Genomic DNA, 13,732 nt, shown 5'->3' with positions numbered 1-13,732 from the left:
TATTGCTGATCAATAGAGGAGGCTGCAGCACAGCGTCGGCACGGCCCAGCAGCTAGTTTTATTGCTGACTTGTCCACTCATCAATTCTGAATACGGCCCCACTTCTTCAGAAACTCTGACTGGGTTACTGTGGCCCACATATACGTCTTTGCATTCCCCTTCATCTGAAACATGGATATGATACAATTTTTGTCACTTTAATTGGATGATAAAACGGGTTGGTAAAATATCGATGTAATTATTGATAGCGAAGGCCTATTGCTGATCAAAAAATTAGAGTCGCATGATATTTCATCTTTAGCAAGGACTTCTTCAGAGGCAAATAACAGAGGAACAAGAAACAAAAATTAAGGAACACAAGCATGCAGGGATGAAGGAGAAACACATGATGGACTTAAGGGGGGGGGGTGTGAAAGACCGGTATGGATGAAGATGAAAGGGGATAAGGAAACAAAGGAGTGTGGTTGGAAAGGAACATAATGGGTTACTAGGAAGGAATGAAGCAGGGGGAACAAAGGTGAGTAGTAATGAATGTGGCGTTAGTGTAAATTGGGGAAGGGTGTAATAATAAGGACCCGGGGGGGGGTTGGGTTGGGGGGGGGGGGGAAACAGGTCGTCACTGACACCACAAAGTAACACCCAAGTCCACTTCAGTGTTCCGTGAAAAACCGAGTAATGACAAATTGTGGTGTCACACTCAAGAAATACTCAAGTGTGCACGCGCACTTCGGACACTGGCGAGAACGATTTCGTTTTCGCAAAGTTACAACAGTGTTACGGATATACTATTTGGATAAAACGTTTAACAGGAATGTATTTACTCCGTATTCGTGTAGGATTACAGATTTTAATTAAAAAAAAACCTTGAAATTGGTGATATAAAGATGAGTGGTACTTTGTGAAAACAAAACTGACCGAGTCAGCGCACAGTGTACATGAGTGTTACTTCGTGAAAACGAAACTCACTCGGTTCTGTAAAATGCGCGCACTAAACTTCCATTTGGGTGTCGGTCAAAGATATAGAATAAAAAGACTAAATCGGCTGTGCGTACAGACGCGCGTTCTGCCATGGGCAGCGCCATTTTGTAGCGCGTGGGGCAAAATATTGCGTTACGCGCACCTTTTTTCCGTAGGTTTGTATGGAAAGATGTATTTTCATGTCCGTAAATGTAATATTTTTGACCTGTATTAGTTATTTCACCAACAAAATTCAAAATTGGTTATCAAGCTGCATGTTAATTTCGAAGTTTGGTCCATTTTATTTCTTGTAATTATTTCCCATTTTAAAATGCTGGCGCGCGTTGCTTAAGAAAAACATTGCATCCAGTTGTTTGAGTGCTATTTTCTTCATCAACAAACAGAAGAATTATCATTTTGAACGTCTTATTTCCGTTTTCGTCTTATTTCTTATTACACCCAGAACATTATTGTTCTACATTGTCCCTCCTCAGGGTATAACATACGCCGTGTAATTTTGTTCTGTTGGATACTGGGGGGAAATGCACGCCCCGCCCCAGCCCTTCACTAAAATTAAAATAAAATAAAAAAATAAAATAGCATAAATAAATTTGTGTTATTTTGCCCTGCACCTCTTGTGGCGTATCCAGCATCTGACAATCTTCAAGAAGGCGCAAGAGTCTCACAATGTTGAACAAAACGGGTACTAAACGTAAAGCACAATGTAAATAATCTTGAAGAGTTAATTAGGTTATTTAGAAGTCCGCAACATTACGTGTGTAACATTAAGTGTAAGTTCATTTCATTCTTAAAACGGTTCTCAGGGGCAATACTATTGCCATTAAAAGTTACACATATACAATACAATTCAAGTAAATTGTTCTCATCCCAAAAAGGATATCACAAATCTCTACAATCATCTGTTGAAACATTTCATAATTTCCTTAACTAGTTCAGCGGTAGTTTTAAGCAGTTTTTACATTCTACTTTTTCCTTTTCATGTTAAAAACAATGTCTTTACTTTGTCATTTTATCAGATAAGCTGATTTTATTGGGAAATTTATGGCAACGCGCACCACCATTTTGAAACGAAATAAATACGAGGGGAAAATGGAGCAAACTTCGTGGTGACTAGCCAGCTTGAAAATGCATATTGAGTTTTGTTGGATACATAATAACTACTGGTGAAAAATGTTACTTTTACGGACATAAAAATGCGAGATTGTGCACAAACCTACGGGAATGTAGGTGCGTGTAACGCACGTTTTGCCCCACGCACACTACTGCGCGTAGAGCGTCCATGCGGGAACGGGAAAATGTGTGCACAGTCTATGGCGCGTATGCACGATCTAGTACCATGAATGATGCATGTCAACATGGAAAAAGAAATGGATCACCTGTATAAAATGAATAAATGAAATGGCATAGCTATTCATATGAACTGAAGTTTTGCATTAATGTGACATTATCAAGTGAAAGGTGTAAGATCCTCTATTTTGGATGTCTGTGGGCTTCGTGGTGTCGCTGACGATGAGGGCAATGATATAAATGTGAATGGGGGAGGAGGGGGTAATAATAGAGGGTGGGGGACAGGTGGATATGAGGATAAGGGTGAAATTTAAAGAGGGTGGCATAGTGGTGTTAGTGTTTGATAAAATAGAGGATCCGCCAGCATAGTAGCTCAGAAACGGCAGTCCGGAGGTCGCGGATTCAAGCACCACTCTAGTCATTTCTTTGTTCTACTTTTAAAAATTAATATATTGCATCTAGTCAGTTTTCCAATGGGGTTTTCACCAACCGTCGTAAGTCGGGGCAGTTGCAGCAGACTGAGCGATCTGACAACAGAATGTAGATATAACCTGGGCTGGATCATTTTCACAACCTGGAAGCCGTGCACGTGGTAAAAAAAAGTTGATGCAGATCAAGCCAGTTTGCGGCCACAACCCGACCATGGTTTTCAATTCCTTTTTAAAAACAAATATAGTTGAACTTACAATTGAAACAATATCCATCAGTGAAACAGATGCAAGTTGTATTTTCCCGGATGCAGAAAGATCCATAGTTACTAGTACAGAGATGGTCACCATTTCTACATACAGCTATGAAAATAATCAGAAAAAAAAACGGCTCAAAAATGATTTTGAAAATGGACTCAGCTCGAAAAGGCACGGAGGCATGCTTGAGCCAACGTATATTATTCGCAATAATTCTCAGACAAAATGACGCCGCACTTGGTGGGGGCGGGCACTTTTCGGGGCCAATTGACATTTGCCACAGTTTCCTAGTCAATATGATCCTGAAAATGATCCTAAAGAATGGTCACCCGGAGAAGTTTCACGTTGATCCGTAATAGTGGTTTCAGGTGCAATAGAACCCATAAACATGAATTGCACAGTCAGTGATCTCAGTTTAACAAGTTCGATCATTTTCTCCTATAACGAAGTTTGACCTTTGACAGTTTTACTCTAACGAAATCAAAACATTGTTTTTCTGTTTGGGCTTATGCAACACTCTGAAAATCAAAAGCTTTCATTTTGGTTTGCGTTTGCATAGAAACAGACAGTGGCGCGCACCCACGATTAAGCTTTTTTGGGGGGGGGGGAGAGAGCTCACATTTTTTTTTTTTTTTGGTAGAAGTTAAAAAAAAAAAAAAAAAAGGTTGCCAAAAATTCTCGGCCGCAGACTATTTGACATTTGTGGCGCCACTTACACCCCTATTATACTACTCAAAAAATAAGCCACATAAATATCACCGTGGTCGAATCGTCGGACTAAAAAAAAAAAAAAACCTATTGGGGGGGGTCAAGCCCCCCGAGCGCCCCCCCCCCCTCGGGTGTGCCACTGGAAATAGATTTGCTTTGCAAATAGATGCATGTTTCCCTCCCATTTTATAGCATAAGGGATCAGGAACAATTTTACCCTTTGATGAGTAAGGACTGATTTATTTTGTGGGGCCGCAAAAAGGCCGAACTGGCATAAAGTAATTTTTCCAGAATTGAAGTTAGACCAATTTGTCAGTCAATATCTCATTCCAAATTGAATACAATTCAATATGGAACATTGGGAAAAAATAGGTATTAAAAAACAATAACCATTTTTGGATGAAACTCGAGAATCGCATGGACTGGTACATCTTTAATCTACAGCGTTTACCCCGAGGTAACGAATTGTAAAATAGTGATGGCACTTGCGCAGTTGGAATACGGAACTCTATACTTCACACATTTACTCACGTGCTCCGACGTAAGATTCAAACGTATACTGGACTTGGACTGTCACTGAGTATAGCCTGGACTGAACTGCAAGCATCTTCGTCGGGGAGAAGACCTCTATTCTTTCGAGGCAGAAAGTCTCGAAGAAATCCAAGCCCTCGAAAGAAAAGAGATTCCAGTTTTGGTCGCAATCAGCAGTGCTTGATGTCATTGTTGCCTTGATGTTCTCCCCATGGCTCGCGGTGGCATTCCAGCAAATCGTATTTGAGTTGGCGACAGGGCGGGTCACTCTGACTTGCTGATCAGATGAGTTAATCTGCACAGGATGACACTTCACTGTAAAAAGAAATCAGTGGATAAGAACAGCCACAACGTAAATATATTACTAGAATCGATGAGACGCACATGCGTGTATACCGGATTTCTTCATTATACACTAACAAAAATTCAGCGCCGGCAGAACGGTTTTCAAACTGGGGGGGGGGGGGGGGGGGGGGGCATCACTAAAAAGGGGCACTTGCACATCCGCGCTGAAATGTCGACACTTTTTTAACACCGGACACTTGGCCTCAGTACAAATCAAATGGTGGTTATCATCTTCCAAAATAGAAAATAGGGGCAATCTTATGCAATCTACGCATTATGTGCCCATTTTCAGTCCGCATTGTCACGATTGTAAGGGTTTTGGGTTTGCTTTTCATATTCCTCGTTCATATCAGAACTTTCTATACCATTTTGGGAAATGGTTACTAAAAACAAATTATCCGAAATTGTACGGCTAGTTTTGTTTTCATCTCGAGGGGGTACATTTATGTTCGAGAGGCACATTTATGTCCACAAGAGGGGCACTTGGGTAAAACTGGGGGGCAAGTGCCACCACCCCCCCCCCCCGGTTCCGCCGCCCCTGCAAGAATTAAGCAACAAAACATTCGACTTGTAATAATTATTTTACACTTGGACATGTTCGCAGTAGATGGAGTATTACCAGATTAAACTCTCTATTTTTGCCAAATTCGTCTAAAAGTGTTTTGGGCCATGATTCACAGACACTTTGAGTGTCTTGAAACCTTTTTAAATCAAAAGGTTTTGATGTTCATTCATTCATAATTGTAGTATTATGTTATCTTTCTTCGAAGGGGGGATTTAAAAATAAACAAAAACAATTCTGTTTCAAAGGTTTATTTTTTATTCATCTTTCAACCCAGCGCCAACCCAGAACCTATAGTTAAAGATCGTTAGTTAAAAAGCCTGTATAATCAATATCGAAAGGAAGTGAACAGAACATATTGCATTACTTTCTGATAAGGAGTAATCATTCATACAGTCCATTGCTTTTTCCTATGTTGTAATTATCTTCTTCAAAGTGACACAACGTTTATGGTTTTACCTGAATTAAACACGGCACGCGACCAACCCATTTCTGAGTCAAACGACGGTAAATGATTTACACCACAAAGGAAGGCTGACCCTTTCTACTTCCTTCCAACTCTTCGCCGAAAGTGTGATTGATTGTAGGTTATATTTAGAGGTTTGATGTCAGATCACATGCAATTTATCTAAGTGTCTGACTTTCCAAATTGTGTTGTTTTTCAAATAGCTGTCCGGTTTCCGCTCTCAAATTAAACCTGACGGATGAGCGATCGATGATGATGACAATAAATCTCTTCATGAAAGTTTGCTTTAAGGGATTGGATTCATCTGTCATGTATATTGGTTCCTTGTGTGTCCTTGTCGCTCCGCTATCCAAGCAAACATGTCAGATATTTAATATAAGATATTTCATTACGAAATTTGCTGAGAAACAGTCCTAGCAATTGTGTACCTTGTTCCAGGCTATCTGCTTCCCATCAAATCAGCGAAATTGCACATGCTCCCAAAAAGGGGATCTCGGGACGTGTTCCATTGACCATTTTGGATCGAGCATTGGAAGCGAGGTGCTCAGTGCTAAGCCAGTGTATAAATTGAGGACCTTTTTTTATAATGTAGTGAATTATAGCTCTTTAATGATTACCGTTCATGGTGAAAAGAAGTCTTTAAACAAAATCGCAAAAATAGTGTTATTATGCTAATTTTATTACAAGTCACCAAAATCACTGTTGCCCACGCGAGTCTATTGTAGTGTTTTTGTCTTCAAATCAAGCCCTGCAGCTCAGTAAAGCGGATTGAATAAAGCCGTCCGTGGACAAACAGGTTTAGCACATGGAATTTTTAAACTACCACATGTCAGAGACAAAATGTACATTTGCAATCATTTTTTCGTCACTGAGTTTAAAAGATCAATATTTTAATACCGTTAAATTGAGTTTTGGAAGTATGCACCGACTTGTATTGAGCACATGACAATTTCGAGATTTGAAGCAGTTAGGATCGACTGGACGATCTTTAACAATGATCGTCTGTTGCAGTCGTTCAGGATGACTCCAGAGTCTCGAGAACGGAAAACTATGAAGTTTGCTAGACTGAAACCAAAATCTCTGTACAGGTACAACGAAATGTGTGATAAAACGAAATAGTTTGATGATGAGAATGGGTGTACGTATACGGTAAGCAAATACTCGTGGGGAGATTGAAAACAATAACAAATTGAAAGCGTTTGAAAGCCTCTCCAATGTATATCACACCAGTATACCTTTTTGTACAAATAGTTCATTAGCATGCAAATTTTGAAATGGCTGATTTATATCAGTAAAGCACCTGCAATTTATCCCTTGCAAACGTGTGATAGACCGTTATATTTAGAGTGTATTTTTGCTGGTATTTACTCTGTGGTTCGTAAGTATATACAGAGATACTTTTCTGTAAACATCGAACAGACGAGAGGAGTTCAAACGTACAAGTGTACTTGGGATATGAGTGTTAAGTATATAGCGAATTTGTTTGTTTGAAACACCTGACGTATAACGAGTGCGATTGTAATTTCCAACATAAGCCGAAAAATGGAGGGTTTCTATTAAATTCACAGATCGTTTTTTAAATAATTTTTTTTATTAAAGCAGAAAAGAAGTACGCATGGGGTATTAAAAGCAAACTCAAAACTTCCCTTTTAGTGGGGCGTATTTGTAACATTTCTACAGTGAATAATTCTGTACGAATTTCTAATCACACATTAAACTCCTAGCATCCCATATACCCAACTGCCAGATAATCACCAGTTGAAACAAAGACTTACCGCCTCCGGAAAACACGGGTGTGCAGTGCCATAAATGTAGAGCCACACCCAGTAGCATAAATGGCCACACCCATCCCATCTTCAAAGGCAAACGGTTCTTAACGACTGTTACCTGAACAGAAAGTTGAAACTTACGTCATGTCATCTAATAGAGTACGATAGTTTGCCTTCCATTCAAATATAATACATTTCCTTTGAACGCAAATTAATTTCACAAAACCCACAATATATTTTTCGAGAAATGATCATACATAATTTTATGAATGCATTTTTTCTTTAGTTAAAATATCTTTCGAGTAGAAACCATTTTATTAACTACAATTAGGCAATTGATTTATAATTAAAAGACCATGTGATGTGCGCGTTCTTCTAACATTCTAAATAAAAAGAAACCTCAATTGTGGAAACGAAAATGAAACCGATCTCGTGTTTGTGTGTACACAGTATATGCATGGAATGGATGTCATTTGGTGTTCCAGATTGGGTACAATAACGTGTATATGCCTAACCAATTAAGCTGTGGACTTTTCATATAACGTGTACCGTACTTTTTTCCATCCCGAAAAAAAATACATTTGTAATTGTAAATTGCTTTTTGTTTCTAGCAATAGACCGTTTGCACTGCATCCATCTTGAACGTTTGTGCTTTTGTTCAACAGGGAAAGGCACGAGTAGACCTTTTGTGCAGTCATTATTTTCGAATTATAGGCTTTTCCCGGCCAATATCACAAAGTTTTCATTCAATTTAACGCCTGGCTCATTCAATTAAGATTGAAATTGAAAGATCACGCGATTAAAAAAGAATCATGATTCAATTTTACTATCCGAGCATTCTATCTTCTGTTAGCAGTTAGACGTACCTGTAAAAGATGCATTCAAATTAAAAGTATCGCACCGTTCATTCAATTTCGTCTGAACCAGCAGTAAAGGGGTAGATTGGTCATTCAGTTTCATTAAAGAGCAAACCAAAGGGTTTTCAATATTTCCACTTCTTTCGTTTTTCTAACAGAATATAGATTAAATAATAAAAATCAATTTAGTTTAGAAGAATAAAGCAAGAAATATGTATTCTAGAGCCACTTTCTTTCACATTTCACATTTTGTCCAAGGGGGTCGCACCATCTTCTGATAGGATGCATCGTTAAAATCGAACAATCATGGACACTTTCGCTCTTCATCCCAGGAAATGTTTTGACGGACACACGATTTTGCCGACGGACCGATTTCACGGTCCCGATTTTTGGCTCCTATCAACGCGCTGAGCGTCCCGATTTCGCTTTCAAATCTCCAGCTGAAGCAATCTGGCACTCTGCAAACCCACCCACCCTTCCCCCACACATAGGCATAAAAGTGGGGTACTTCCTTTGTTCTCGTGTACTAAAATTTTGCAATGTCGCACACTAATTTCAAAATGCTCTTATTTTAACCAGAATTATCTTCGTGGGCTGAAATTCGGACTTAATATCCCTTTTCTAAAACCCTTCCATTTGAAACGGGTCAACCCATCTTGGAAATTCCTAGTTTTTGAGTAAAATCCATAATATCTATTTTGTGAAAAACTTGTGGGGTACCAAAACGGTCCCCGCAAGTCGGTGGGCAAACTGGGCATTCCTGGTGGGGTACCTCCCATTGTTCAGGTACCCCATAATATAAGGCAGTGTTTGTTTATACGTTCACACCCGGTTACGCCACCGTGTCTTGCGTCAATAGATGGATTGATTAATCAGCGATAAATAACAAAAATGACCACACAAAAAAAGTAAACAAAGTTACAGGATTAACATGTCAACATCATCATGCCCTTAATTACACAATTCTTAGCCATTTTCATTTTATTATTTCGTTACACCATCTATCCCTCATATCAGTGAATTTGTTTCATTATAAATTTCACGGAAACAAAGATTTTGAGAAATAGTTGATCTTCACAAGCAATAGGAAAAATATCAATTAAACAATTTGAATAATATGAATGACTGACCAATGAAACGGGTTGCCCATAAACGAATAAAAAAGGAAAAACATGGTCATACGTCATATTCATATGCTCAGCGACTTTCGCTATAGTTTGAATACATCAACCGTCAAAAGATGTTTAAAACGTAATGTAAGAATGCTACAAATTAAGTCATAAATGCATCAAAAGAAATATAGAATGCCCCAAACAAAAAGAACATTAGATATAAAAATTGTCTTCTTTATTTTGTTTACCCAACAGTTAACACTAAGAGATTTATTATTTCGCCACGTTAATATAAATCCCTATTCCAATGACTTACCTGATATCCATAACAAACTTACCAGAGAAATGGTATATTGAGAACCTTTGGGATTTGTTTAAATGCGTCACGTCAGGCAATCCTCTGCCCTATGATTTTCCGAACACCACTTGTTTGACTTTCGGACTTCATTTCATGTCATGTCACTACACAGTAACTTCTGCATGGTTCCAATAACATGCTGTTACAGTCGTATAGTAGTTTAAGAACAAGAAAAGTAGGCTACGCCACGCGAAGCTTAGAGGAAAATTGGGTATTTTGTTATGCGTAGGACCTGCCACATTCCTTGCACGCCCAGCCAATCTTAATCCAACTGTTGTTATAAGACTTAAATCCTAAGCTAAAAAATGTCAAATGCCGAGAGAAATGTGTCCTTTTTGCCTCCATCTGCCCAGCCCGGGCAAAGATGCTTCAGAGGCGCTTGGCGTGTAGGCCTTTTTCTACGCAAAAGTGCAGGCAAAAACTAAATTTACAACTCCAAATATATGTTTCAGAAGAATGCACCGTAAAAATTACCGCTGTCATGATTTGTCACCATTCATTTCGTTCACAGCGATAAGTCCAGGATATGTTTCTTACCTAAATACGTTGGTTTACGTGATCGCGAAGCCGTCGGTAGCAAACACCATGCCATCAAGCACGCATTACCAAAAATGATGCATGCACAACTGATGATAGCTCATAGTTTACCCGTCGCTTTCGTCACGGCCGTTGTAGGTGGCAATGCGCTATCGCCGCCCAGTGAATGATTAATATTGTCAGTCGGCCCAAGTCAGTGCATTTGTTATACAATAACAAGTGCACGGATGCCGTGATGTTATCACGACATCCTAAAGTCGAGTGCGAAATCGACATCTTTACCATAATGCAAATTGCACCATAAATGTGGAATTTCACACAGTGTAGACCAATCTGGGCACGCTATCAATACTATCACGAAGCCTCTTCTCCCTTCAATTGGGAAGGCACTGTGCTCATTTTGTTCAAATAGTCTGTCACGGGGCAATGCAGTCGCTTTGTACAATAGTGTGCAAAATTGTTTCTCCATTGAAGAGGGCCTCGTGAGTGAACAGTGTACAATTTTTGCTTAGAAATTAAAGGAATAAGGATGGAATGATACCTAGTCTGATTTGTTTTATTTCCCAATTCCGTGCAGTCGACTGATATTTTCAACATGATTTCTCGATTATATTTTAAAGTGCCCAGTGAACCCTTTGCATGATGTCACAATTATCTTGTTCATGAAACGAAGTTTTAGGCCTGTATCAGATTCAAGAGATCCATGGATTCTATCCATCTTCCAGTTCAATATGACAAACCTCGGATTTGTTTTCCTCGTTCCGTTATCGCTGTGAAATCGAGGCCAGAAAATAATGTAATAGTCCTTTGACTTTCGTTGAGTGCAATGTCCGCGTTTGCTTAGCAACGGGTAGGCTTGGTGATGAACTGAAAACATTTTTTTCGGCGAGAATTCATTTATTGCCTTCCTGCTGTGTTACGAAGTTTAATGATTATACTGGAAGATGACAAAGTAAAATGACTGATGCTTTGTTTACACACGTACTGCCAACAAATATTACTGCAATGGTTGCAATTATAAACTGAACAGTTTGCTGAAAACATATGTCCTTATTATCAATTGTTTATTATAAACCAATCTTCAAAGTATTATGTCAACCTGCGTGCGTGGGTGTTTCGTAAAGCCAATCTGAAAGCTTTTACTCCATGAAATCTGCAGCTGCATGCAGCTCCAGTAATTGTTTACTTTTTATTTTACAAAATATACAGGGCTATTTGTCTTCCCTGGTTGGAAAAAAACACAGTTTTCGCGTTGCGATGGTAACTGAGTGCATCTAACGTTAGGCTAATTATTGTTTGCCACAGCCGTCCGATTTTACATATGACCGAACAGTTTGTTGCGCCATACGGGCAGAAAGTCGTATATGTGCATCCATAAATCACTCATTTGAGTAATTAATTGGTTATAGGACGACCGATGTCAAGCCATTGAAAGCTAATCCTGCATTAGGCCTAATCACTCAGTTATTTCTACATGCATGCCAAAATCGATCCGCAATTGGTTTACTCAAGTTGAAGACAGGACTAATGGATAGGACAACTGACCTGTTTTATCCTTGATGCACACAAAGCCGACACAATGTGCAAGCAATAGTATGAAACCTAGGGGTATCCGACATACTCTAAAAGTCCAGCCCGTTGTCTGCACGTCTTCTTATTTTGGTCTGTACAAATCTATGCCAGTGGCTTGTATTAAGCAAGTCTAACATAATATTAAAAATGAATGCCTTCAACTGCCTTTTAAGGCATATACGAGCTTATTTTATGAATATTGACTACCTCCCCCTCCGCGCCTGTGTTTCTGGCAGTGGCTGATTAATATGCACCGCAGTACCTTGTTAACACTTATAAGATGCTACATCAAAAAGTCTCATCATTCAAATACTTCATATTTACCTCAGTGTATTTAAAATATAAATTCATATTACTTAGCGCCTTGAGTACCTGTTGGTAGATACGTGCACTATCAGGGGCGGCGGAACCGAAGGGGCAGGGGGCACTCCCCCCCCCCCCCCCTGATTTACCCAAGTGCCCCTCTTGAGGACATAAATGTGCCCCCTTTGAGCATTAATGTGCCCCCTCGAGAAGAAATCAAAACTGGTCCTAAAATTTTGGATTTTTTTTTAACGTATACCATTTCCCCAAATCATAATCGTGTGGAGAGTTCTGATATACGAGGAATATAAATGTCAAGCCCCAGAACCCCAACAATGCGCCCTGAAAATGGGCACATGACATAATTAGTAATTTGCATAATGGCCGGTTTTGAAGAGCGCCCCTATTTTGGAAGATGGTACCAGCCCCCCCCCCTCCCCCTCCCCCCACACACACACAATATTTGATTTTACGAAGGCCCCACCCCCTTTATTTGATTTTACGAAGGCCAAGTGTCCGGTGAAAAAACGGGTCGACATTTCAGCTAGGAATGTGCCAAAAAAACTTTAGCAAGTGCCCCTTTTTGGTGATCCTCCCTCCCCAGTTTCAAAACCGTTACGGCGGGTATAAGTCTCCGGTTTTATTAGGTGATGGGCTATGAGCCCAAAACCTATTGTTATTGTAAGAATTTACTTTTCTTGTTATTCTTCTCATCAAATTCTTCCACATATCTGTTTGTCAAAATGTAAACATATATGAACTTCAATTGTCAATACATGAATGCACAACCAACTGAAATTTTGCTTTTTTGTAAATACGTCGTGATGACGTAATCACGGGTCAGGTGACGTCACCTGAACGATTAATAAATGTAAGGCCAAAAAAAAATAAGTCGGTCCCTGGTCAGCGCGCGCGTCGATTTTAATCATGCGCGTCAATCTTTTTTTTTTCCAAAATGTTCCGCGGTAGCTAGGCAAATTATGGAGGACACCAATGTACATGGGAACACCAAAAAAGCAAAATAGTACCCCACCTTGTCTGTACAATCCAAGCTTGAAGAAAAAAAAAAAAAGCCGCGTCCCCGCGTCAATTCCGGAACTTTGGTCTGACCAGAGACCGAATTTTTTTTTTTTTGCCTAATCTTTGAAATTCAATATAAAATCAACCGTGAGAGACCGGAACATAAATTTTGCGGAAATCGATATAATAATTCACGATCATCATTTTATCTAGTTTGCGTCAAATCACGTGACCCTTCCTTCCGGTCAAACCGGATGTGCCTAATAATTTGAAAGTGGGAAAAGATATGAACTTGCTTTCAACGATGTGAGTCTCTGGCGATGTTGAACTTTAAAAAAAATCATCGATTACGTCATGGGATTTTCGAGCGCCCTCTAGCGGCAGGTTGAACAAGTCACAAACGCATATTCATTTGACATGTGACGAAATTTGCGGTAATCGCTTCAAAATTGATATGTATGATGGATTGTGCGCAAAAAAATATGACGTCATCAGACCGAAAGTTACAATGAAAAGACCTTTAGAAAATTTCAAAAAAATTAACCGTTATAGCAGTTAACATAGCTTTTGAGCTTTCTGGTAATGATGATGACGGTATGAAGTATATATTACGAGCAAATACAACATTGTAGATTTAATCC

The 13,732-nt window shown here is 39.3% G+C and overlaps 1 protein-coding gene across 1 annotated transcript; it reads right to left on the bottom strand.

Moving 5' to 3' along the window:
* Positions 1-9: 9 nt before the first annotated feature.
* On the bottom strand, positions 10-9,804 carry LOC119740564. Its single transcript, XM_038215907.1, has 5 exons — positions 9,640-9,804; positions 7,339-7,450; positions 4,191-4,505; positions 2,952-3,056; positions 10-164 (listed from the first exon to the last, which is right to left on the bottom strand). Exons 2-5 carry the CDS (start codon positions 7,415-7,417, stop codon positions 10-12), a joined length of 654 nt encoding a protein of 217 aa, XP_038071835.1. The 5' UTR covers positions 7,418-7,450; positions 9,640-9,804.
* Positions 9,805-13,732: the final 3,928 nt, after the last annotated feature.

Source organism: Patiria miniata, unplaced genomic scaffold (genome assembly GCF_015706575.1).
Source record: "Patiria miniata isolate m_02_andy unplaced genomic scaffold, ASM1570657v1 HiC_scaffold_5, whole genome shotgun sequence".
In the NCBI taxonomy this organism is placed as follows: Eukaryota; Metazoa; Echinodermata; class Asteroidea; order Valvatida; family Asterinidae; genus Patiria; species Patiria miniata.
This window is presented reverse-complemented; position numbering and strand designations above follow the sequence as displayed.